The 27,086-nt window shown below is 46.6% G+C and overlaps 2 protein-coding genes and 1 long non-coding RNA gene across 6 annotated transcripts in view; 1 reads left to right on the top strand and 2 right to left on the bottom strand.

The window, feature by feature from the left end:
• Positions 1 to 8,158: 8,158 nt before the first annotated feature.
• On the bottom strand, positions 8,159 to 18,542 carry ZNF548 (zinc finger protein 548). 2 transcript variants are annotated; one of them, XM_033224615.1, is made up of 4 exons: positions 18,283 to 18,542; positions 13,947 to 13,982; positions 10,967 to 11,093; positions 8,159 to 9,723 (listed from the first exon to the last, which is right to left on the bottom strand). In XM_033224615.1, the coding sequence occupies exons 1-4, from the start codon at positions 18,295 to 18,297 to the stop codon at positions 8,264 to 8,266; spliced, it is 1,638 nt and encodes a 545-aa protein (XP_033080506.1). In that variant the 5' UTR covers positions 18,298 to 18,542; the 3' UTR covers positions 8,159 to 8,263. The 2 variants fall into 2 exon arrangements, with proteins under 2 accessions (XP_033080506.1, XP_033080507.1); XM_033224616.1 differs by lacking the exon at positions 18,283 to 18,542 and adding an exon at positions 14,857 to 15,503.
• The window catches only part of LOC117091813, a 27,943-nt gene continuing 10,564 nt past the window's right edge, over positions 9,708 to 27,086 (top strand). Inside the window, exon 1 of the long non-coding RNA XR_004440537.1 lies at positions 9,708 to 9,819. This is a non-coding gene — a long non-coding RNA (uncharacterized LOC117091813). The remainder of the gene's footprint in view (positions 9,820 to 27,086) is intronic.
• Positions 23,515 to 27,086, bottom strand: part of ZNF547 (zinc finger protein 547) — a 17,922-nt gene continuing 14,350 nt past the window's right edge. For 2 of the 3 annotated variants that reach the window (XM_033224619.1, XM_033224617.1), the window contains one exon: positions 23,515 to 26,290. In XM_033224619.1, coding sequence (XP_033080510.1) covers positions 25,233 to 26,219 — 987 coding nt within the window. In that variant the 5' untranslated portion in view covers positions 26,220 to 26,290 and the 3' untranslated portion in view covers positions 23,515 to 25,232. The remainder of the gene's footprint in view (positions 26,291 to 27,086) is intronic. The other variant, XM_033224618.1, reaches the window with a different exon arrangement.

The raw sequence follows: 27,086 nt of genomic DNA, 5'->3' as shown, positions 1-27,086 counted from the left end.
AAGCCAGATGCCCACTGCTTCAAAATCCAAACTCTGATGACAGCACCCCTGTTCAGCAGGAAGCAGCCAGATAGTCAACAGTGTCCTTTATACTAAAGTAAAAGGCAAGCATGTCAGCCCAAGCCGCACCATTTTGTAAACCCCCTGCCACTTCACAGACCCTGATGAGAGTGAAATATTCCACAAGGGCTTGGGCCACGAGTAACATCCTGCCCAACCGCCTGACTTCTTTATCACATACTGCTGTGCAAAGGCCCAAGAAACATGCTTATCAATACCTGCTGGGCAGCAATCCATACCACCCAGACCTCTCCTGCCCAGACCCCTCTTTACCCCAGCCTGTAAGTGACAGTGGGCTCCAGCACTAAGCTGGTCCCCCTCTGCAGGTTCTTGCAATAAACTGGTGCTGCTGTTGAGCCAACTTGCCCTCTCTGTGTCTTTTTTTTTTTTTTTTTTTTTTGAGACGGAGTCTGGCTCTGTCGCCCAGGCTGGAGTGCAATGGCCGGATCTCAGCTCACTGCAAGCTCCGCCTCCCGGGTTTATGCCATTCTCCTGCCTCAGCCTCCCGAGTAGCTGGGACTACAGGGGCCCGCCACCTTGCCCGGCTAGTTTTTTGTATTTTTTAGTAGAGACAGGGTTTCACCGGGTTAGCCACGATGGTCTCGATCTCCTGACCTCGTGATCCGCCCGTCTTGGCCTCCCAAAGTGCTGGGATTACAGGCTTGAGCCACCGCGCCCGGCCCTTTTTTTTTTTTTTTTGCGTAGAGATGGGGTATCATCGTGTTAACCAGGATGGTCTAGATCTCCTGACCTCATGATCCGCCCCGCCTCAGCCTCCACAGATGCTGGGATTACAGGCGTGAGCCACCACACCCAGCCTCTATGTCTTTCTTTAACCCTCGCCTTCCCTTCAAAACCTAACAGGGACAGTCACAGTGATGTCTGTAGCAGTGGGCAGAGTGGGGAGACGTCTCCCTCTCCACATCTGGGCCTGAGCACTGGGGCCACTTGGCTGCTGGGACGGAACTACACTCCTCCCTTACAGAGCTGATCACTGTGCTCACATCTTTGCTGGAGGCAGCGCCTCTCTCACAGCCTGCAAAAGGGAGGTATTTGGGCACTGGAAAGTACGGGCTCTGGTTTTCTTTGTCCCAAGAAGTGCTATCTTGGTATGCTGCACTATCCCTCTGGAGCAGCACTCCCTAAGGGCTGGACCACTGGCAACCTTGCAGCCACCCTGGGTCCAGCCAGCCCTGTGCAGCTCCCACAGTCTGAGTGGGCACCATGGAATGTCTTTGGGGACTCTCATATGTGGGGAAAGACAGAGAGATCAGACTGTTAACAGTCTGATCATTATGTAGAGACACAAGGACTGAGGTGGATTTTTTGTTTTTGCTTTTGTTTTTTTTGAAATGGAGACTCGCTCTGTTGCCCAGGCTGGAGTGCAGTGGCATGATCTCGGTTCACTGAAATCTCTGCCTCTTGGGTTCAAGTGATTCTCCTGCCTTAGCCTCCCAAGTAGCTGGGATTACAGGTGTGTGGCATCTTGCCTAGCTACTTTTTGTATTTTTAGTAGAGACGGGGTTTGACCATGTTGGCCAGGCTGGTCTTGAACTCCTGACCTCGTGATCCGCCCGCCTCAGCCTCCTAAAGTACTGGGATTACAGGCGTGAGCCACCGCACCTGGCCAGGACTGAGGTTCTCTAGGCAGGAAACAGTCCCCCAACAGCTGCACCCCAAGTATGGTACTCCACCACTGCCCCTTGTTCCTGGGGGAGCAAGCAGTGCAGCACGAGTTGGTAGTCTAATGTAATGCCCTCAAGAAGTCACCAAATTGTTGCCCACACCAGTATTTGGCTTTGCAGGGGTGCTCTCCCACAGTTCAGATACCAGTGTTCACCACAGGGGCAAAGGCAGCCAAAACACTTCAACATACCTGTATTCATCTATTTCCATACTGCTATAAAGAACTGCCTGAGACTGAGTAACTTTTTTTTTTTTTTTTTTTTTTTTTTTTTTGAGGCGGAATCTCACTCTGTCGCCCAGGCTGGAATGTAATGGTGCGATCTTGGCTCACTGCAACCTCCTCTTCCTGGGTTCACGCCATTCTCCTGCCTCAGCCTCCTGAGTAGCTGGGACTACAGGCGCCCACGACCACGCCCAACTAATTTTTGTATTTTTAGTAGAGACGGGGTTTCACTGTGTTAGCCAGGATGGTCTCGATCTTCTGACCTCGTGATCTGCTTGCCTTGGCCTCCCAAAGTGCTGGGATGACAGGCATGAGCCACAGTGCCTGGCCCAAGACTGAGTAATTTTTAAAGTAAAAAGGTTTAATTAACTCCCAGTTAGTTACACACAACCTATACACAACCCTCTTGTTCCACAGTGGAAGAACGCTGTCAGTTACAGAGGATAGATTTATTAATTCACCAGGCATGACATGACACACTTCAGCAGAACAGCAAAGCACTCATTTAGCTTGAAACAAGGAAGATGTCCCACCACACAGGTGCTGGGGCAGCGCAGGCTCTGTGGGCTTTTTATCTTTAGGGAAGGTTCAAGGCCCATCCCTAGGTAGATGGTGCAACTACGGTTTGAAACTTATAGCCCGGGGAGGCTACAGGAATTCATAAAATCATTGAATTAGTTGCTCTGACATTGACCTTGGCTACAGGAGGTACACAGGTCCTTAGGTCTTTGGAATTCCTGTAATACCCCACCCCACATAGCCATAGTTACTGGGACATTTGTGAGTGCTCCTTTAGAAAGGACAGTGGTACTGCAGTCTCTCCCATGTCCTATTAATCCAACCACTATTTATTTATTTATTATTTATTTATTTATTTATTAATTTATTGAGATGGAGTCTCGCTCTGTCGTCCAGGCTGGAGTGCAGTGGCCGGATCTCAGCTCACTGCAAGCTCCGCCTCCCGGGTTTAAGCCATTCTCCTGCCTCAGCCTCCCGAGTAGCTGGGACTACAGGCACCCGCCACCTTGCCCGGCTAGTTTTTTGTATTTTTTAGTAGAGATGGGGTTTCACCATGTTAGCCAGTATGGTCTCAATCTCCTGATCTCGTGATCCAACTGTCTCAGCCTCCCAAAGTGCTGGGATTACAGGCTTGAGCCACCGCGCCCGGCCCACTATTTATTATGGAATATGGCTTCTGGCTGGGCGCAGTCACTCACACCTGTAATCCTGGCACTTTGGGAAACTGAGGTGGGCGGATCACGAGGTCAGGAGTTCGAGACTAGCCTAGCCAATATGGTGAAACCCTGTCTCTAATAAAAGTACAAAAATTAGCCGGGGGTGGTGGTGTGCAACTATAGTCCCAGCTACTCGGGAGGCTGAGGCAGGAGAATTGCTTGAACCTAGGAAGCAAGGTTGCAGTGAGCCGAGATCATCCCACTGTACTCCAGCCTGGGCAACAGAGCGAGACTCCATCTAAAAAAAAAAAAAGAATATGCCTTCCATCTGGCCCTAAAGGTCAACAGCCAGGAACATACACCTAGATAGTGTTTTCCTTCAGGACACATAGCTCCCAGCAGGTCACAAGAGACAGCTATCCCTCCTCAGTGCAGGGGAAATCTGGGAAATCTGTGTAGGGATACCCAGTGCATACTGTTGCCCAATGCCTTAAACATCAAGGCAACTGTTTTCTCCTCAAATTGTACTCTTTTGAATACAAATAATCTTTGTACTCGGGGCTTGAGATTTTGTGCAGAAGTCCTTCAGACTTTCCCAGGAGGCTTCTCATGGCAGTGCACATTGGTCCCAATCTGCATGACAGCGGAGCTTTTGCTTCCTACTCCTCCCTCTGGAGCTCACAAACTAAAGGTCCCACAGAAAAAACATTCATGCTTTTATTCTAGCAGAGATCAATTCTGTTCAAAACCCACTGCAGACAGTGACTAGATTTCCAAGAGTTAAGGTAGCTTAAACAACATGACCTTTATTATCACAAAACCAACCAGGGTATGTGTGTGCATTAGGGGTGAGAAGGAGTTCACAGTGTGGGTGACTGGCAGGTTGGAAAATTCCATCCCAAGTGTCATGATGACACAGGATACTTTCGGCGCCACTTCACCAGCCAGAAACCTCCATGGCCGAAGCATCTCTGCCCAGACATCGCTTGGCCTGCTGGGCTCACTCCACCCACTCAGTCCGGCAGGCTGTGCTTGGCTCATGCTACCAGCCGGATCCTGTGCCCATTATGGCTCTGTGCTTGGCCTACAGCTGGTCCAGGCGTGCTGCGACCGGCTTCTGCCTTGGGAGCTGGTGTCTGGACAAGGGGGACACAGTAGCGCCCAAAAACTCAGAGAAGCCAGCAACCACAGAGCCCCAAGGGGTGTTACAGCTTTTGCTCAGGGAATCCCAAGGTCTGAGCCCCAAGGAAGCATTACAGCTGATTTGTGTTACAGCTTGTCCATTCCTACCTTCCACACACTTCAGTGAATGGGGGTGTGGCACAGCTGGTTTGGTCCTGCCACCCTGCGTGGGCTGGCCTGGCCCTGCTGCCACTGCTTCCTGTCACATGGGGTGGCTGCCTGGGCCTGGTGGAAGGCAGGAGGGCTACAGTGTTACAGCTCCTTTCACACCCGCCATTTGGCAGTTTCTGAGTTCTTGTCCCACAACCAAGAAGAATGACGTTATGTGGACACCAGAGAGTGAACCAGGCAGGGACCTTTATTGAGTGGCAGAAAAGCTCTCAACAAGAGGGGACCCGAAAGTGGGTAGCCCAGTGTGCAGCTGGGTCCAGGGTTTTTATGGGCTCAGAATGGGGACTGCATACTGATTGGTCCATGGGTGGGCCTGGAAAAAGCACCATTCGATTGGCTAAAAGGCATTGAGGAAGTTCTCTCTCCAGTCATGGACTTGGAACTGGCAGCTCAATTTTCAGGCTTTAAACTGTCTTTGGCTTGAAGTTTGGGTTTCACCAGGGACCCATCCTTAGTCTGCCTAGGAATTTATCTGCGTCCTACCACTATCAATGAGATAACCAATACTTTCCCCTGGAGAAAGGAAATTTCTGCAATCTGCCTGCCAAAGCCAGTCCATGTCTTCTGTCCAAGGCTGATGTCTATGCCCTAATCAATCATAGGAGAGGGGGTGAGGCCTCCAAAGTGTTCAAGTGACTAGTGAATTCTTCAGATAGAGAACACAGCATGCTGCCATAACTGCATTTTAATGTGACTAAAGTGCTACACACCATGGCTCTTTGCCAGTTGGTAGAAAAGAGATGACTTTTTTAATTGGCCCTGGCAGGGACATAACTCTGGCAAAGGCCCCAGTCAAGTTGAAAAGAGCAACACAGTTCACAAAATCTTCCCATATATCTGGCGGTATAGACAATATCCCTAGTGTGGGTGTTTAGATGCAGGAGGCTCAACTGCTGGCTCTCTCCCTAAAAAACTAATCTCCAAAGCATTGCTCTACCGAGTTATTATGTTAACAAGGAACGATCACATTGCCTTCACTTCTATTTTTCTCTAGGGTGAACGCGCTGCACGAAATGAGATTAGGCTAATGGCTAAAGACCTTCCAACATTCACTAGACTCATAATACCTTTCTGGGTTTTTCTCATAGCAAGAAACAACCCAATGTCACTTGGATACACAAAATCAGAACTATTTATTACCTATAGCTAAGAATGAGAGAACTTGGGTAAGGTCCCACAGAGGGATGCATCTGAGACAGAGTAACAGCAACCTGAGGCTGCAGGGGACAACTCAGGGAAGGCAAGGGGATTGCATTAGCTATGTTTTCCATGTTCCCCAGGGATTGGCTAATTTGAATAATTTGGGCTGGAATACAGCAGTCTGGAGTGTGAAAGCTCACTAGCCTTGTCCTCAAAACGGAGTCTCACACACATACCTAAAATGTGTGGTACTGACATAAAGACAGACATATGACCAATACAATAGAGAATCCACATATAAACCATGGCACATACGGACAAATGATTTTGACAAGTGTGCCAAGACTACTCAACAGAGGAAAGATGCTCTTTTCAACAAATGGTGCTTGGAAAACTGGATAGCCACATGAAGTGGACTTTTGCCTTAAACCATATGCAAAAATGAACCCCAAGTGGATTAAAGATCTCAATGTAGCCAGGCATAGTGCATTACTGCTCCTGCCTATAATCCCAGCAATTTAGGAGGCCAAGGTGGGGGGATCACTTAAGGCCAGAAGTTTAGGAACAGCTTGGCCAACATGGCGAAACCCCATCTCTACTAAAAATACAAAAATTAGCCAGGTGTGGTGGCATACACTTGTAATCCAAGCTACTAGGGAGGCTTAGGTGGGGTGATGGCTTGAACCCAGGAGGTGGAGGTTGCAGTGAGCTGAGATTCCACTACTGCACTCCAGCCTGGTGACAGAACAAGACTCTGTCTCCAAAAGAAAAAAAAAAAAAAGACCTAAGTGTAAGACCTACAAATATAAAATTCTTAGATTAAAACATAGGGAAAATGCTTGGCATTGGATTTGATACTAATTTATACATATACATATATATATATATACGGGACATCAAAAGCCCAGGTAACAGGTAAAAATAGATAAACTGGACTATAGTCATCCCTTGGTGTCCGTGGGGGACTGATTCCAGGACCCCTTGTGGATACCAAAATCATCTGATGCTCAAGAGGTCCCTCACATAAACAGGCATAATGTTGGCATATAACCTACACACATCTTCCTATATAATCACTAGGTTATTTATAATATCTAATACAATGTAAATGCTATGTAAATATTTATAATATATGGTTTGGGGAATAATGACAAGAAAAAATGTCTGTTCGTGATTAGTACAGATCCAACTACCCGTTTTCCAAATATTTTTGATTAATGATCAGTGCAATCCATGGATGCTCCAAATACTTTTGACCCATGGTTGCTTCGATCCATGAATACAGAACCCAGAGACAGAGAGAGTCAACAGTACATCAAAATTTAAAATTTCATCAAAGGACACAATCAACAGAGCAAAAAAGCAACCTATGGACTGGGAGGTAATATGTCAAAAGCATATACTTGGTACGGAGTTAATATCCAGAATGTATAAAGAATTTCTACAACTCAACAAAAAGCAAATAGTCCCATTAAAAATGGAAAAAAAGACTTGAATATTTTTAAAGATACACAAAGGCCTAACAAGCACATGAAAAGATCCTCAACATCGTTAATCATTCACAAAATAAAAACGAAAGACACAAAATAAAAATGAAAGACACTATGAGATTCCACCTCACACCCAACAGGATAGCTGCTATCCAAAACAAAAGGCACAACAAAAAAACCCAAAAAACAGAAATAGAAAATGAACAATGTTGGTGAGGATATATATAGATTGCAATCCTTGTGCACTGCTGGTAGGAATGTACAATGGCACAGGTACTACGGAAAAAATTTTCTCAAAAAATATTAAAAGTAGAAATCCTGGCCAGGCGCGGTGGTTCACGCTTGTAATCCCAGCACTTTGGGAGGCCAAGGCAGGTGGATCACAAGGTCAGGAGATCGTGACCATCCTGGCTAACATGGTGAAACCCCGTCTCTACTAAAAATACAAAAAAAATTAGCCAGGCGTGGTGGCAGGCACCTGTAGTCCCAGCTACTCAGGAGGCTGAGGCAGGAGAATGGCGTGAACCTGGGAGGCGGACCTGGCAGTGAGCCGAGATCACACCACTGCACTCCAGCCTGGGTGACAGAGCAAGACTCCGTCTCAAAAAAAAAAAAAAAAAAAGAAATCCTATATGATCCAGCACTACCATTTCTGAGTATATACTCAACAAGAATTGAAGGTAGAATCTTGAATAGACAATTGTACACTCATCTTCATAGCAGCATTATTTCAATAGGCAAAAGGTGGAAGTAACCCAAGCATCCATTAACAGATGACTGGATAAATAAATGTAGTATACAAATAGCACAGAATATTTTTTCACCTAAAAAAGGAAGGATATTCTGACACATTATACAACGTGGGTGAACCGTGAAGACCTTATCCTAAGTGAAATAAGCCAGTCTCAAAAGATAAATACTGTATGAATCCACTTATATGAGGTACCAATAGATATCAAATTCATAGACATAGAGTATAGAAATATAGTTGAGACATTTCTGGGGAAGTAGGGAAGGGGAATGAGTTGTTGTTAATGGGTCCAGCATTTTATTTTTTTTGCAAGAGGAAAAATGTTCTGGAGATTAGTTGCATAAAAATGTGGAATTTATATCACATTACTACCCAATTACAATAGTCAATGGTAAACTTTCTCCATTGTGAAATCTCTGATGTTTAATGAGGTTGGAGTTTTAGCTAAAGAATTCCCCACATTCATGGAGCACACAAGCCTCTCTTCACTGTGGATTTTCTGGTGATGAACCAGGTGAGACTTTCTAATAAAGGCCTTCTGGCATTCGCTGCACTCATAAGGTCTTTCTCCACTGTGGATTTTCTGGTGCTCGACAAGGATATGCTTGTGGCTAAAGGCTTTCCCACACTCTCTGCACTCATAAGGCCTTTCTCCAGTGTGATTTCTCCAATGTTTAATGAGGTTGGAGTTGTAACGAAAGAATTTCCCGCATTCGCTGCACTCATAAGGCCTTTCTCCCGTGTGGACTCTTTGGTGTCTAATGAGTCTGCAGTGGTACCTAAATGATTTCCCACATTCACTGCATTTGTAAGGCCTTTCTCCAGTGTGATTTCTCCAATGTTTAACGAGGCTGGAGTTGTACCTAAACAATTCCCCACATACACTGCACTCATAAGGCCTTTCTCCAGTGTGAATTCTCTGATGTCTAATGAGTGTAGAGATATACCTAAAAAACTTCCCACAGTCATTGCACTTATAAGGTCTTTCTCCGGTGTGAACTCTCTGATGTTTAATGAGTGTGGAGCTGTCCATAAAGAATTTCCCACATTCCCTGCACTCATACGGCCTTTCTCCAGTGTGAACTCTCTGATGTCTAACAAATGTGGAGCTGTACCGAAAGAATTTCCCGCATGTGCTGCACTCATAAGGCCTTTCTCCAGTGTGAACTCGCTTATGTCTCATGAGTCGGTAGTTGTACATAAAGGATTTTCCACATTCTCTGCACTCGTAAGTCCTTTCGCTAGTGTGAACTGTCTGATGTTTCATGAAATTGGCACTGTACTTAAAGAATTTCCCACATTTGGTACATTCATAAGACCTTTCTCCTGTGTGGATTTTCTGGTGCTCAACAAGGGAATAGCTACAGGTGAAGGTTTTCCCACATTCACTACATTTGTAATCATTTTGTCCAGAATGAAAGGCTTCTCTGTCCTCTGTGCCCCTGTATGGCTTCCACTCACTTTGAGGGCCCTGGTGCTGGAGAAGGCATGAGGTGGCTGGTAAGTCCTTCCAGCCCTCCATGCACGTGAAGACCTCTTCTGCCATGTGAACTCTGTGGTTCTTCCCAAATGAAGGTACCCAATCCTCCCCTCTGGAAAGATTCTGTCCAAGTTGCTGCTTTGGGTGCTGAAAAAGCTCTGCTTCACAAATATATATGTCTTGTTCAGGATGAATTCCACTGTGCTCAACCAGGCACAGAATGTCTTTCAAGGGTGGGCCACATGTCTCACTAGGGTGGACCTTCTGGGTGGACAGACAGGACTTTGAAGTTGTAACCTCTGGCACTCCTACAGAAAAACCTTGCTGCGAAGGTGCCTCTTCATCCTCAGCTCCATGCCAACAACCTGTCAGAACAGAAATGCGGGTGAAGTGCATGCTGACTCTGGTGGAGAAGGCGGCTCCATCACAAATGTGTGTCAGGCACACACACAAATAAGGCCGTGGGACTGGGGACATCATAGACATGAAGGCCAGTGAGAGGAGGGTCCACTATGCAGGACTGGGCCTGGTGAGGGCCCATAATGGGAGAGCCCTGATGATGGTAAGCATACAAAGGAGGGACATGGTACAGAGAGAGAAGGCAGGATCTCCAACTAACTCCTCTGCACACAGCCATCAACAGGCCATGGTTGCTGGAGACTGGAAAGCAGTGTGTAGAAGGTTCTCTCCAAACCCAGAGAGATCAGACTGTGACAGAGGAGCTGGTGTTCAGGAATACATGCAGACTTCACGCGACCTTAAATACAGGTCATGCGTTGGCAGGCATTCAAAGGGAGCAGTGGAAAAGAATGGGTGAGGGGTGGTGGCCCCAGAAGTACAGACTGTGGGGCATTGGAGGTGCAGGGGCCAGCAATCATACTAGAAATGATAATGGGGAAGAAAAGGTAGGCCAGTGGCCCTGACAGCAAACAATGGTGAGCACAGGACAGGTTCCCAGGGTGATCTGACCCCAGCTGTGACATCAGCCCTTTTCCCAACTCCCAGGCACCAGGACCATGTCCCTGAGCCTCTAATGCCGTTGTTGAAGTACTAGCCACCGTCTCAGGTGCCTAGGGCCCTCTCTAACAGAAAGAAAGAGACAAAGAGTAAACAGCACATGCCCAGAGAGATCGAGCCCATGGCATCCCACATTCTACAATCCTAAGAACTTCACACAAGAGTCCTCTGTCCTGCACAATTAACTCAGTAGTCCCCAAAATTAGTGACCAGGGCGGTGCCTGAAATTCCAAGCACAGGAAGGCACCAAGAAATAGCAGCGAGAGAAAGGGGACAACAGAACATAGGTCTCATGTGTTTGGACAGAGTAACCTGATCAGGGACAGACAAGGCTGGTGGGGTCTCTATGCAAAATTCAACATTTTGGGTTCCTGAGCCCTTTCATGTAAGCTTCAGAGCAGCAGGGATGGGGACGCTCGGAAAAAGGGGGTCTAGAACACACAGCCCAGCCCTGCCTCCCACAGCATATATGCCAAGAAACAGGGAAAGAAGCAGCACCCACGGTCTCACTGTGGGAAACACAGCACCACCTTTGGGTAAAAAGGGTAACACAGCCCAAACCGGGACACTGGGCAAGAGTGAGGGCATTACCTAGTGAGGACAACAGGGCCAAATTCTCCAGCATCACATCGCGGTACAGCAACCTCTGAGCCTCATCAAGGTGCCCCCACTCCTCCTGGGAGAAATATATGGCCACGTCCTCAAAGACCACACGGCCCTGCCAAATTGGGAAAGATGAATACATGAGCAGCTTCTTTTCAAGCTGTATTTACTTACGTTCTCTATTTATTTTCTACTTATATTTACCACCCATTAAACACAGGGCCAAACTAACAGTCAAATGTGTTTCCACCTCCCCTACCATCCTGGGCACATATTCTGAACCACCTCCATCTCTAACTTTCTCAAACCAGCCAATATTTCCCATGTTCTAAGTCAACCCAGGGACAGGTACTGCTCAAGTAGGGACAGTCCCAATAGCCCAGGTGTCCTGGAATTACTAAAACTAGCCAAACTATCCTGACACCCGGCCCTGCCTTGTTTCCCTTGGGAACCCCAACAGCGTCTGTGGACTAAACTAAATTTTCCCCTCACTCCAATTTTCCTCCTGACCAAATCTGGGGCCTCACCATGTGGCCCTGTGTTATGTGGTATGCACCCTCCTTAGGGAAATGCAAGGAATAAATATCTTCTTTCAGTGTCATTGGCCTGTCCCTGGCATCACTCACTCACATCCATAAATTAAAACCCTATGGGTGAAATGACTGCTACATTTCTCTCTCCAGGATCTCATCCCTCTCCCCTATACCTCCATTCCTTGCTCAATCTCCTCCACACCCTCCCAGTGTGGAAGAGAAACAACATCCAGGTGGCATGAGTGACTTTTCTCTCCCCATTTCCATGGGCCACCGTGTCTAGCACACAAAGAAAACACATGAAGGACAAGGTAGAAAAGCACCATCTAGGATGTGGGCCTCCCATGGGGGGATCCATCCTCTCCCGCCAGCCAGTGTCCATGGAGTCACCCAGATCTTGCCTCCCAAGACAACCAAACTCAGACTCATCCTCCTCCCTTGAGCTACCAGGGCCAGGGCCTAGGGCCTCCATTCACACTCCTCCTGCCTAAACATCAGTCTTTGGTCAGCACTCCAATCCCATCTCTCACACCTCCACTCCTGTCAATTCCACAGACACCTCCCAGCCCACACCACAGGCATTTCCTTCACCTCCTAACAGGCCACTCTGCACATGGAAACCAGGTGGTGCACGGCAAATACGCTCAGCATCCAGTTCACTCCCAGTCCTGCCCCAGGACACCAAAGTCCCCTAGCACCGGGGGCAGCCCAAAGTCCTGCTTTGAAGGTTCCCTACATGCTCCTGTTTCTCACTTCACTGTCAGCTGCTCAAACAAACCATGTGAGGACTTCACATACTCTCAGCTGTGTCCTGCCTCATGGCACACTCTGGCTCACACCCAGGAAAATCACTCCCCACCAAAACCTCATTCCAAGCCCAGCTGCACTGACCTCCACATTTCCACTCCTGATATGGTTTGGCTCTGTGTCCCCACCCAAATCTCATGTCGAATTGTGATCCCCACATGTCAGGGGAGGGACCTGGTGGGAGGTGACTGGATCACAAGGGCGGATTTCCCCTTGCCTTCCTCATGACAGTAAGTTCTCACGAGGTCTGCTCGTTTAAAAGTGTGTGTCTCCCCCCCTTCATTCTCTCCGTCTCTCCTGCCCCACCATGGGAAGATGTGCCGTGCTTCCCCTTCACCTTCCGCCAGGATTGTAAGTTTCCTGAGGCCTCCCTGTTATGCTTCCTGTTAAGCCTGAAGAGCTGTGAGTCAATTAAACCTCTTTTCTTCATAAATTACCCAGTCTCAGGTAGTTCTTTATAGCAGTATGGAAACGGACTAATACAACTCCCATCCTCACCTCATCCCAACTGATGCTTAGCAACTCTCCAACCTCACTGTATTACCCACCTCAGCAACCCCATCATGTCCACTCTCCTTCAGAAGCCTTTCTCACTCCTATACTCCACCATCTCACATACACTCATCCCCACAAACACTCCATTCCCTCATTTATCTAGTGATTCCCCCTCACCGCACAGGTACCCTGTAAAAGACCCAGTTCTCATGCCCCATTCCAATTCTCTATCATCAAACAGCACTGCCACCATAACCTAGAGACGCTGTCACCTAAACTGAATCCACGGCTTCATCCTAGTGCATATGACAGCCACCGTGGTGTGGACGTCTCCAACCTGAACTCCTCCACCAGGAGTCTCTGAGACATCTGTGGCCTGAACAAACACTGACTCCTCATACTCACTCTGAAAATTCCTTCTACTGCTGACTTCTCCCATTTTAGCTGATGGAGTATCTATGCTTCCAAAACAAAAACCACAGGGCCACTCCTGATTCTCCTTCCATCCCACCTCCCTAGCTCCCTCACTCTCTACATCATAAAATGTGGGCAGCTCTAGTTAAAACTGAAGCTATGACCACTCTTGACAAGCCACCACCAACATCTACCTAGACTTCTGCAGGAGCATCCTCTCAGATCTCCCTGCCATTACCCTCACCTCCAGTCTGTCCTCCACTCAGAAGCCAAAGGAAGTCCTTAAACTAGGGTCCTATCACTACCTCTTTTGCTTTAAATCTTCCCCATCTCCCACTTCCCTTAGATTAGAGACCCAGGACCTAGGCTGTCATTCCAGGCCTGATGTTTGTGTGTCTCTAGCCACCTCCCACTCTGCTTCCTATTCCTACCAGATGTAACAGATACTTGCAGTTGCCCAACAATCCAGCTCAGTCTCTCCTCCAAACATTGAAACATTCTGAATCCTGTGCCCAGGAGGCCCTAACATATCTTATCAGATCAATTCTCAAAAATGGGGACCAGTCCATGTAACCCAGCACCCAACTTATAATACTGAAACTGGTGAAAGCATCCACTCTTCAGACATAAGAGAAAGACAGGAAAAGAGGTTCTGGCACCTGCCAAAACCATCTGGGAGATAACCGGAGTGGGTGGATGGTAGGAAGCACTCTACTCACCTGTGTAGGGTCCGGTTCTGCCATCACTAGGGGGCCCTGAGGGAAGAGAAAGGCCATGAGAAACGGACAGCCATGGAAGGATCCTACAGGCTGAGATGGACCACCACCTCTTCTGCTCTGCCTGGGAGCAAACTGATCTCAATTCATTGCATAAAGTTCCTCAGGCCTCAGCGCTGCAGCTCTGTGACCATGGAAAAGAACTGAACCCACCTGAGCTTCAGTGTCCCCATCTGTAAATAGATTGTAAGAATAGCTGCCCCCTCACAGGGCTCATGTTAGTATCAAACATCAGTAGCATATACCATATATCAGCTGCTAAGGTCCACGAATTAATGCTTTTGTACATGTGTTCAATACAAATGAAATTGTGGGGTTTTGAAGTTTTCATGTATGTTTTTAGCTTAAGATTTTAGAGGATGTGATATTAAATTTTTCCACGGAAAGCAAATGAGATAAATTAACATCAAACCAATTATGAGCCACTTTTGGAAATTTAACTTAATAATTTGACTATTAACTGCCTACCTGTTTGCACACACTTAGAAAGATATTGTCTAATTAGGGTTTAAATCAGTATGTGTTTCATACATTATTAAGTTAATGAGTTATAGAGAGGGGAAGAGAAGGCAGGTCAGGTACTGGTCCTTTCTGCAACCAGGTCTACCCGCTGCAGAATCTTCTAAAGTGAGCTTGCCAGGAGACCTTGGCTGGAGCAGCAGATGATCGCCTCTTGCCCTTACACGTAGAGAAAGGGAAAAAGCAGTGCTCTGGTGTGGAACTCAGCTACTCCACCAGCCTCAATAACATTTCTCTTGTTCAACAGAGAGTGGCCCTGAGGGTCAACCAAGCCTGCAGATGTAGAATTGAAACCACCTCACACCTCAGCCTCCATCCCAGGCTATCTGCTTACCCAGTCCAGGCCTCCCTTTTTACAGATACAATCCCGAATCCCAGGTCTGTGCCTTTCTGGACAGAGTATGATGTCTGTGGAGCCACCAATGGTCTGGCCCCCAAGTCTCAGCCCTCTGCTCTCTCACCACAGAGCCCACCTGAAATGACAACCCCAAGATTTTCCTCAAATTAAGTCCATCTGACTTCAAATTATACTACAAGTTGGTAGTAACCAAAATAGCATGATAATGGTATAGAAATAGACACATAGGGAGTATAGCTCAATGGTAAAGCATTTGACTGCAGAAATAAGACACATAGATCAGTGGAAGAGAATAAAGTTCCTAGAAATAAAGCCACATATCTACAGCCAACTGATCTTTGAGAAAGGCAACAAATGCGTACACTAGGGAAAGGACACACTTTTCAATAAAAGGTGCTGGGAAAACTGGATTGCCAGATGAAGAATGAATCTGGACCAATTTCTCTCGCCATATACAAAAATCAACTCAAGATGAATTAAAGATTTAAATGTAGGATCTGAAACTAAAAATACGAAAAGAAAACCCAGGGAAACCCCTTCTGGACATGGTCTAGGCAAAAAATTCATGAATAAGACTTCAAAAGCACAAACAACATAAAGAAAAGTAGACAGATAGGACCTAATTAAACTACATAGCTTCTGCATAGCAAAAAGACTAATCAACCAAGTGAATGCACAACCTGAAAAATGGGATGAAATATTTGCAAACTATGCATCTGACAGGGTATTAATATCCAGAATTTACAAAGAACTCAACAACAAACAAAACAACAACAAAAAATCTCAACAGTAAGCATAGGACATTAATAGACATTTTTCAAAAAAAGACATATAAATGGCAAACAGACATATAAAAAAATGCTCAACATCATTAATCATCAGACAAATTCAAATTAAAACCACAGTATCTCCTTACACCAGTAAGAATGGCTATCATTAAAACGTCAAAAAATAACCGATGTTGCCCAGGATATGGAGAAAAGAAAACGCTTATACACTGTTGGTGAGAATGTAAATAAGTACAACCTCAATGGAAAACAGTATGAAGATTTTTCAAATAACTGAAAATACAACTACCATTAAATCCACCAATCCCACTACTGGGCATCTACTCAAAGGAAAAGAAATCATTATATAAAAAAATACATGTATTTTTATCACAGCACTATTCACAATAGCAAAGATAGGAAAATAACGTAATTGTCCATCAAAGTATGACTGGGTAAAGAAAATGGGGCATATAGATACACAAGGTAATACCACTGGGCCACACACACACGAATGAAACTGTGTCTTTTACAGCAATGTGGATGGCACTGGAGGCCATTATTTTCTTTTTTTTTTTTTTTTTTTTTTTTTGAGACGGAGTCTCGCTCTGTCGCCCAAGCTGGAGTGCAGTGGCCGGATCTCAGCTCACTGCAAGCTCCGCCTCCCGGGTTCACGCCATTCTCCTGCCTCAGCCTCCCGAGTAGCTGGGACTACAGGCGCCCGCCACCTCGCCCGGCTAGTTTTTTTGTATTTTTTAGTAGAGACGGGGTTTCACCGTGTTAGCCAGGATGGTCTCGATCTCCTGACCTTGTGATCCGCCCCCCTCGGCCTCCCAAAGTGCTGGGATTACAGGCTTGAGCCACCGCGCCCGGCCCTGGAGGCCATTATTAAATGAAACAACTCAAAAACAGAGGGTCGGCCGGGCGCGGTGGCTCAAGCCTGTAATCCCAGCACTTTGGGAGGCCGAGACGGGTGGATCACGAGGTCAGGAGATCGAGACCATCCTGGCTAACACGGTGAAACCCCGTCTCTACTAAAAAATACAAAAAACTAGCCGGGCGAGGTGGCGGGTGCCTGTAGTCCCAGCTACTCGGGAGGCTGAGGCAGGAGAATGGCGGGAACCCGGGAGGCGGAGCTTGCAGTGAGCTGAGATCCGGCCACCGCACTTCAGCCTGGGCGACAGAGCGAGACTCCGTCTCAACAACAACAACAAAAAAAAAAAAAACAGAGGGTCAAATACCGGCCGGGCGCGGTGGCTCACACCTGTAATCCCAGCACTTTGGGAGGCCGAGACGGGCAGATCATGAGGTCAGGAGATCGAGACCATCCTGGCTAACATGGTGAAACCCCGCCTCTACTAAAAATACAAAAAATTAGCCGGGCGTGGTGGCGGGTGCCTGTAGTCCCAGCTACTGAGGAGGCTGAGCCAGAAGAATGGCGTGAACCTGGGAGGCGGAGCTTGCAGTGAGCCGAGATCGCGCCACTGCACTCCAGCCTGGGCTACAGAGCGAGACTCTGCCCGGGGGCGGGGAGGGGGGAGAGTCAAATATCAAATGTTCTCACTTATAAGTGGAAGCTGAATAATGTGTACACATGGACACAGAGGGGAACGACAGGAACTGGAGACTCCAAACAGGTAGAAAGATGAGACGAAAATGGGTGATGAGAAATTACTTAATGGATACAATGTACATTATTCAGGCGATGGATACATTAAAAGCCCAGACTTCACCACTATGCAATATATCCATATAACAAAACTCCACTTGACTCCTTAAACTTATGCAAGCAAACAAACGAAAACCCCAGAGACCTCCCTACTCAATCTGATCCTCAGACCACGCTCCGGCCCAGTCCACGCCCTCCATCCCTCTGGTATGGCCAACCCAATCCCCTTCCTCAGACTCCACACCTTTATGTCCACCTGCCTGTGTGACATATCCATCTTGAGACATGTGAGAACCACCATGTCCAAAACCCAACCTGTGATCTCCCGGAAATCTGCTCTTTATACTGACTTCCCCAACTCCATTCTTTCCAACGTTTAAACAGAAAACAAAACAAAACAAAACAAAACACTTGAAACGGCTCTTCACTGCCTTTGTTCAGACATAACTGAAGCACCAGGAAAACCTACCGGCCCTATCCGTCAGGCCTATGAAGAATCGCATCACATCTCCCTCTCCTGTCACTGGTCCAGCCCCAACCACAGTTCTCCTGGGTCTATTGCAGTGGCCTCAGGGCCTTTTCGCCGGTCTCCCTGTGTCCATTCCTAGCCTGGTTTTCCTAACTTGAAACTTCGAACTCTGGACCTGCCCCCTCCAACTGTCCGTCCCTCGACAACCTTCCATGGTTACTGGCTGCTTAGGCTGCCATTCCTAGCGAGAATTCACAAAACGCTCTTTCCCGCAGAAACCACACACACCCCGGGCGCCCCCACACAGCCCACTCGGCAGCGCCTCCATGCCCTGAACCTGGGGTCCCCGAAGGGAGCTCTGAGGCTGCATCAAACCGGCTGATATGGGGACCCCACACAGGAACGCCCCTCTCTTCGGGACAAGGGGCCTGACCGGCAGGGCCCCTTCTAGGGGCTTCAGCACTGGGAGGCGGGGGAGCCTGCGACGGGGCACCCACCTCAGTCGGGTTCATCAGCAAGGCCTCCGCCAGCCCAGTCAGGGAAGAGCGGGGCGGGGGCGACAAAGGCAAGACAAGGACACCACTGTCCCCAGTGCCTGTCAGTTGACTCACTCCCGCCTCTCCGCGGTGGGACCCAAGCCGCTTCTCGCGCTTTTCCGCTCCGTCACTTCGGTGACGTCACAGAGCGCCATAGACCGGACCTAGCAAAACACCAGAGAGAACCAGAACGACCACCACCAGGAGGACGACGGAAGTCCCGCCCCCGACGGTGCGCACGCACGCACGCAACTGTCACCTTCTAAACCTTTATTGGGTAAGTCGTGCCGCCGAGAGCTGCAGTGTCTTCTGGGTTCTGAAGTTTCGACACCGCTTCCGGACTTGTCTTAGAGCGTTGATCAGTCCTTATATGGCAGATAAAGGCCCAGTGGCACTGTCAGGGGAGCTGGGAAACGGAGTCCCCGACTCCAAAGACAGGAGGGGGCCTGGCTTGCTCTTAAAGGCAACACACGGTATTTTTTTTGTAGTGTAGTGTAGAATATTTACAGAAATGTTAGCAACTTATTATTTAAGACTCTATTAAGCACAGCTAATTCCCAATGACTACACGTCCAAAGAGACACCCCATACCATAAAGGCACTCTGTCTCTACTCATGCCTGTCAGCCATACTATTGCTTTTCAAATACAGGCACAGTTACGCTTTGGAGTCTGTTTAGTAAGCCTCAATATGTTTGGTCCAGAAGAAGACAGACTACACAGTTAGGGCTATGGACTGGAATTTGTAGGAAGGATGGCAGGAGGCACTGAAGTAGGGTGAAAGGGTGAAGCTATGCCTCTGGATCAAAGAGAAGACATCTTACCTAACTGTAGAGTCAGCGATTGTGTTCCTATGAAGGGTACAACGCTTTTATTCTAATAATACTTACTACTTCATATCTGGTATACATTTTCCATTTATTTTAAGAATCACAATCCACCAGGGCGCGGTGGCTCAAGCCTGTAATCCCAGCACTTTGGGAGGCCGAGACGGGCGGATCACGAGGTCAGGAGATCGAGACCAATCTGGCTAACATGGTGAAACCCCATCTCTACTAAAAAAATACAAAAAAACTAGCCGGGAGAGGTGGCGGGCGCCTGTAGTCCCAGCTACTCGGGAGGCTGAGGCAGGAGAATGGCGTGAACCCGGGAGGCGGAGCTTGCAGTGAGCTGAGATCCGGCCACTGCACTCCAGCCTGGGTGACAGAGCAAGACTCCGTCTCAAAAAAAAAAAAAAAAAAAATCACAATCCTATCTGAAAATGAGAGTGATGACCAAAATGAGTGATTGAAGCATAAGTCACAAATCATGGAGGTTTACTGGACCAGCCTAAAGGCACATCCAGAAAAATGTTAAGTCACAGAAGCATCTGTGACTGATTTTTCCAAAGAGGTTCTTAGGAGTTTTAGTATTACACATTTTCCTTAAAAAGGAAGAGGGGTTGGCAGTGAGACAACTGATTACAGACATATGAAACTTTAGTTAGTGCCCAGTAAATCTACATTTTACATAAGATAAACATGTGAGGGGAAAAGGGAATAGAGAAAGCAGATGTCTCAGAGAAGGATGAAGGAATGAATAATCTCATCTTCTCTCTGTTCTGTACCTTGGAAGATAAGCTAGTAGTCTTCTGAAAAGGCTGATTTCTATTTAGCCCTTAGGGAAGAAAACCTAATGATTGTAGTGAGGTAGGGGATATAATGAGGTGTGTCTGATTTCCCATTCCTCTATAGTGGTGAATTCAGCTTCCAAAGTTATTCTAGGGTTCTCATGGTCAAGAGGGCATCCATTCAGTTAGTTAGGGGGTGCTTAGAATTTTACTTTTATTTCTTTCTTTTTTTTTTTTTTTTGAGGCGGAGTCTCGCTCTGTCGCGGGGGCTGGAGTGCAGTGGCCGGATCTCAGCTCACTGCAAGCTCCGCCTCCCGGATTTAGGCCATTCTCCTGCCTCAGCCTCCTGAGTAGCTGGGACTACAGGCGCCTGCCACCACGCCCGACTAGTTTTTTTTTTTTTTTGTATTTTTTAGTAGAGACGGGATTTCACCGTGTTAGCCAGGATGGTCTCGATCTCCTGACCACCTCGTGATCCGCCCGTCTCGGCCTCCCAAAGTGCTGGGATTACAGGCTTGAGCCACCACGCCCGGCCAAGAAATCTCAATATTATAGATATCTTCCTTGTTTACATGTAAGAAATTGACTATAGAAATCAACAATGGCCAAGCCAAATATAAAACAGAACTCTAGCCCACTACTGCACTGACCAGCTCAGGAAGCCAACTTATTATCTACACTAACCAGATGAGGAAATATCACTCAAGAGTTTTAAGAGGACAGATTCCTCTCAGGTCTAAAATTGTGCCTTCTTTTGTAGTGTATTACCTGATATCATTGGTTCTGGGGGTACCAGAGATTACTTTGTCCTGGGAAAGAACTTGGCCTTGGTGTGCATAATGGCTGTCACAAGCAAGAGCTGCAGTGTCAGAGGCAGCTGGTGGCAGTTGTTTACAGGAGCCTACTCACTTCTTACATGTTTAGATATAAAAGGCATGTTCTAAACACTTAGAAAAATGTCTTTACATCAACGTGCTCTATCAAAGTATTGTGCAGCCCAGCGCCATGATGTTTACTATGTGTTTTTGGTGAAGAAGCTTATATTTAAAAAATGAAGATGTGGTTTTTGCTAAAGAAAAAGTAATTCTGGGCCGGGCGCAGTGGCTCACACCTGTAATACCAGCACTTTGCGAGGCAGAGGCAGGCAGATCACCTGAGGTCAGGAGTTCGAGACGAGCCTGGCCACCTTGGTGAAACCCCCGTCTCTACTGAAAAAAAAAAAACACAAAACTTAGTCGGGCGTGGTAGTATGTGCCTTAATCCCAGTTGCTTGGGAGGCAGAGGCAGGAGAATTGTTTGAACCCGGAGGCGGAGGTTACAGTGAGCCTAGATCAAGCCATCTTTGCACTCAAGCCTGGGAGACAAGAGTGAGACTTCTCTCAAAAAAAAAAAAAAAAGGGGGGGTTCTCTCTGGTTTAGGGGTTATGTAAAGATCGTTTCAAAATGAAAGTAAAATAATGTAGACAAAAGTAAATAGATCTCAGACTGGGCGTAGTGGCTCAAGCCTACAATTTCAGAACTTTGGGAGGCCGAGGTGGGTGAATCACTTGAGGCCAGTAGTTCGAGACCAGCCTGGCCAACATGGAGAAACCCCATCTCTACTTATATAAAACTTAGCGGGGCGTGGTGGTGTGTGCCTGTAATCCCAGCTATGTGGGGGCTGCCGCAGGAGAATCACTTGAACCTGGGAGGTGGAGGTTGCAGTGAGCCAAGATCACACCACTCAAAAAAAAAAAAAGTAGAAGTTCACTTTCTATTTTGAACACAATTTTCATATATTAGTAAGAGATAGTAAAGTTTTTTGTTTAACTTTTGAATAATCCTCTATTTAAAAATGGGTGGAGGATGAAAAACCTTTGATTCCTCGGTGGCCAAATGTCCATACATGGTGTGGAGCTGTGGCTGTCTGTGCTCAGTTACTAAAGGTAAAAGTTACCATGGAAATTTAGAGATGGATCCAACTCCCAGGGAGTTGGCACACTGGATGCATAAGAAAATGCAAACTAATAGGCAAAAAGCAAAATATTCAATCTCTGGTTCACTGGATGCATAAGAAAATGCAAGCTAATAAGCCAAAAGCAAATTATTCAATCCTTTGTTATCTATAATAGCTAAAAAAAAAAAAAAAAAAAGAGAGAGTGCTGGGTCCAGACTTGATGCTAGATCAAGCTTAGATTTCTGTCCATCTGAATGAAAGCCATCAGCCAGCCTAAAAGCCACCCCTACCAAGGGCAGAATCATTTAGGGACAACAGAAAATGCCTTTGAGACCTATGGCTACCAAGAAGGTAGTCAATGTGGGGAAGAGCAACCAAGTAACTATTCAAACCAGAGACTATAATGTGAAGAAACTGTTTCACTTTTATAGATTGAAATAGTTTCCTGAGGAACCAGTACTAAAATGGACTGTGAAAGTAACTAATTAAGGGACAGCATCTTTGGTTTTATTTATTTATTTAATTTTATTTTATTTTTGAGATGGAGTCTCGCTCTGTCGCCCAGGCTGGAGTGAGTGTTAGCCAGGACGGTCTCAATCTCCTGACCTCGTGATCCGCCCGCCTCGGCCTCCGAAAGTGCTGGGATTACAGGCCTGAGCCACCGCGCCTGACTGCATCTTTGGTTGTAAATGCTGCTGGATGAAAGAGCACATTTGGGTTGATGCAGAACCTGAAACCACCTTTGCAGAACTATGAATAATGACAGAAATCTAACATGACTGTCTTGCTTCTAACCTCACAGGCTCAATTTTTATTTTTTTCTGATTTTACCTCGGATTCACATAAGGAGCACACCGAGATCCCTCGCAGGCACAGTTCACAATAGCGCCCCTTGCTGTTTATGTGGCTCTATGACGTGACACAGAACCTGGCTTACTCTAGAAAAATTAGATGCAGTAACTTTGACAATAGAATAGTCAAAGAGAGAACCCAAATAAAATTCCCCAAATCCCATTTAACAGGGATCCTCAACCCCCAAACCACAGACTGTACCAGTCCGTGGCCTGTCAGGAACTAGGCCACACAGTGCCGCACAGCAGGAGCGAGCATTCCCGCTATCTCCACCTCCTGATCAGCCGCGGCATTAGACATAGGAGCGCACACCCTATTCTCAACTGTGCATGCGAGGGACTTAGGTGTGGGCCTTATGTGAATCTAACTCATGCCTGATGATCTGAGGTAGAAGAGTTTCATTCCAAAACCATCCACGGAAAAGTGGTCTCCCATGAAGCCAGTTCCTGGTGCCAACAACGTTAGGGACTGCTGCCATTAAGATCATTTAGAGGCCGGGCGCGGTGGCTCAAGCCTGTAATCCCAGCACTTTGGGAGGCCGAGACGGGCGGATCACGAGGTCAGGAGATCAAGACCATCCTGGCTAACACGGTGAAACCTCGTCTCTACTAAAAATACAAAAAACTAGCCGGGCGAGGTGGCGGGCGCCTGTAGTCCCAGCTACACGGGAGGCTGAGGCAGGAGAATGGCATGAACCCGGGAGGCAGAGCTTGCAGTGAGCTGATATCTGGCCATTGCACTCCAGCCTGGGCGACAGAGCGAGACTTCGTCTCAAAAAAAAAAAAAAAAAAGATCATTTAGAATTTTGCATAATTTTCAAAATGACACAACCCCTGGCAGGTTCTATGGCTTTGGCATCTAAGCTATTCTATCTGCTGCCTAGAACCCATTAAGAGGAATGGTCAGCGGGATGCACACCCCATGACAGGTACACACCTGGAAAGCAGCAATGAGAGCACTGTCGTTGGGACTGGATGGCCTGGGTGGAGGGCAGGTCCACAGGTAAACTGCTGTTATTTTGTGACCTTACTTAAGATCCTCTAAAATGTATTCTTACCATGAGGATTCTCACACAAGATTATACGCCACTAAATATCTACATAGATTGGGGGAGAAACTGATCCAAGGGCTACAGAATGCAATTGGTATTTTGCAAAGATTTCTGTTTTAAAGATGACAAGCTATTTCCTGGTTGTAAACATTGGGAAAAATTAACACAATGAAAAGGGTCACAGGATAGAACATAGAAACAAGGGGTATTTACAGAATATCTGCATTGTTATAAAAATGGGATAGGGCAGTTCTCAAAATGTAGTCCCTACATCAGCAACAACAAAATCACCTAGAAACTTGTTAGAAATGTTGCCTTCTATGGATTAGAATGAGGACAAATCACGACTTTTGTGAAATGCTAGGAATGTAAAACGGTACAAGTTTTATGGAAAAGTTTCTCAGTTCGTCAGAGAATTAAAGTTAGAATGACCACAAGATCCAGCGGTTCCACTCTTTTGGGTATACCCAATAAGAACTGAAAGCAGGGTCTCGAAGAGGTATTTGTGCCCTTATGCTTGTAGGGGCAATATTCACAATAGCCGGAGGTAGAAGTAACCCAAGTGTCCATGAATAGATGTCATAAATAAAGGAAATGTGGCAAATGCCAACAGTGAAATATTGCTCAGCCTTAAAATTTCTGACACATGCTAAAACATGGCTGAAATTTGAGGATATTATCCTAAGTGAAAAAAAAAAAAATTAATGAAAAACACTCTAAGATTCTTCTTCTGTAAAGTACCAAGAATAGTCAGATTCATAATGACTTTAGCATGGTGGTTACCAAGGACTGAAGAAATGTGGGAATGAGTTGTTATTTAATGGTTATAGAGTTTCATTTTACAAGACAAAGAGTTCAGGATATTATTTGCACAACAATGTGAATGTACTTCAAGTATTAAACAGGACATTACAACAGTTAAGATGGCAAATTTGATGTGGCATGTACTTTACCATTATTTTTTAAAAAACATATGATACTAGTTCTCAGTGCTAAACCAGAGATTTCTGGGTGTTGTTCATCATCTTGGCTACATTCAAGGCACATATGTGGCCTTTCTCCAGTGTGAACTACCGGTGTCTAAGTAGTGCAAAGTAGTAGCAAAATAATGTCACACATTTGCCGTACTCAGAAGACTTTCACTAGTGTGGATATTCTGAAGCCCAATAAGTACCATCTTCCATGTTGAATCTTTACCACTTTCTACTTTATTGAAAAGACTCTTCTTCAGTGTAAACTCTCCTGTCTAATGAGATGAGAGTCAAACCAAAATAATGTCCCAAGTTTGCTGAACACACATTGCTGCGGTGTGAATTATCTGATACATAGCGATTGGAGAACTGTACCTACATAATTACCCACATTCATGGCACTCAGTCTTTCTCCAGTGTGTAGTGCCTGCTGTCCAGCCACAATATGTTGACGACTGAAGGCTTTCCCACATCCACTGCATTCATAAGGGCCTTATCCAGTGTGGACTTTCTGATGTCTGAGAAGTGTGGAGTTATACCTAAAGAATTTCCCACATTCACTGCACTGTTTTGCTGCAGCGTGAACTGTCTGATGACAAATGAGGTGGGACTTTGTAAGGAAGGCCTTCCCACATTCACCGCACTCATAAGGCCGTTCTCCAGTGTGAACTCTTTGGTGTTGAATGAGGACAGATTTCAAGCTAAAGAATTTCCCACATTCACTGCACTCATAAGGCCTTTCTCCAGTGTGAACTCTCTGATGTCTACTGAGTGTAGACCTTTCCATAAAGAATTTCCCACATTCACTGCAACCATAAGACCTTTTTCCTGTATGAATTCTGTAATGCCTAAAGAGGTTCGAGTTGCACTTAAAGAACTTCCCACATTCACTGCAACCATAAGGCCTCTTTCCAGTGTGAACCCTCTGATGTGTAATGAGTGTGGAACTCCACATAAACAATTTCCCACATTCACTGCACTCGTAAGGCCTTTCTCCAGAGTGGATTGTCTGGTGACGAACAAGGTGAGACTTACAAAGAAAGGCCTTCCCACATTCATTGCACTCATAAGGCCTTTCTCCAATGTGAGTTCTCTGATGTCTATTGAGTGTGGACCTTTCCATAAACAATATCCCACATTTGCTGCACTTATAAGGTCTTTCTCCAGTGTGGATTTTCTGATGGTCAGCAAGTTTATGTCTGTGGCTAAAGGCTTTCCCACATTCACTGCACAAGAAGGTCTTCCCTGCCATGTGAACGCTGTGCTTCTTCACAAATGTCGGTCTTCCTCCATCCCCTCTGGAAAGTTTCTCTCTAATCTGCTCCTTTTGGTGCTGGTGAAGATGTGCTGGACACGTGTACAGTCCCTGCTTGGGGTGTGTTCCGTCATGCTCAGCCAGACGCAGAATGTCCTCCAGAAGTGAGCTACATGTCTCACAGGGCTGGGTCTTCTGGGTAGATAGACAGGGCTTTGGAGCCATAACCTGTGACACTCCTACGGAAACACATGGCTCTAAAGGTGCCTCCTCATCCTCAGCTCCATGGCAACAACCTGTAAGAATAAAAATGCTGGTGAGGTGCATGTTGACTGTGATGAGCGGAGGCAACCCCATCACAAATGTCAGTCAGACACCCCATGAAAATGATCACGGAGGCCGGGCGCGGTGGCTCAAGCCTGTAATCCCAGCACTTTGGGAGGCCGAGACGGGCGGATCACGAGGTCAGGAGATCGAGACCATCCTGGCTAACATGGTGAAACCCCGTCTCTACTAAAAAAATACAAAAAACTAGCCGGGCGACATGGCGGGCGCCTGTAGTCCCAGCTGCTTGGGAGGCTGAGGCAGGAGAATGGCGTAAACCCAGGAGGCGGAGCTTGCAGTGAGCTGAGACCCGGCCACTGCACTCCAGCCTGGGCGGCAGAGCCAGACTCCGTCTCAAAAAAAAAAAAAAAAAAAAAAGAAAATGATCACGGAATTGGTGACAGGCATGAACCCTGGTACTGTGGCAGGCCAGGTCTCCCTAACAGCTGAGCAGGCAGGCTTCCATGACAACAGTTTCAGCACTGACTGGTTAAGTTGATTAAAGGCTGATAGTGCCAGTGCTCTCATGCACAGGCTGGAGTGTAAAAAAGTCCACCAAGAGTTTTGCCTAGGCCTTTCCTGGGCCTTGAAGGATGACAAGATCACGAAGGAATTCTTAACAGGACCCATTTAGGATTAAATACGTTTTAAATACGTTTTATTGGAGGTCTGAAGAAACTCCCCAGGCCTCCCCGAATAAGTTTATTGGGGTTCTAAAGAAACTCCCCAAACCTCCATGATTTAGAAGGAGACAAGGGTCATCACTTC

The sequence above is a fragment of the Trachypithecus francoisi genome, unplaced genomic scaffold, assembly GCF_009764315.1.
Source record: "Trachypithecus francoisi isolate TF-2019V2 unplaced genomic scaffold, Tfra_2.0 Lachesis_group12, whole genome shotgun sequence".
Classification (NCBI taxonomy): Eukaryota; Metazoa; Chordata; class Mammalia; order Primates; family Cercopithecidae; genus Trachypithecus; species Trachypithecus francoisi.
This window is presented reverse-complemented; position numbering and strand designations above follow the sequence as displayed.

Coding starts and splice junctions, on each gene's coding strand:
- ZNF548 (XM_033224615.1), bottom strand. Junction 11,094..13,946: donor CAGAACCGGACCCTACACAG/GTGAGTAGAGTG, acceptor CCAATTTGGCAG/GGCCGTGTGGTCTTTGAGGA. Junction 9,724..10,966: donor GGCCCTGTTGTCCTCACTAG/GTAATGCCCTCA, acceptor CTGTTCTGACAG/GTTGTTGGCATGGAGCTGAG.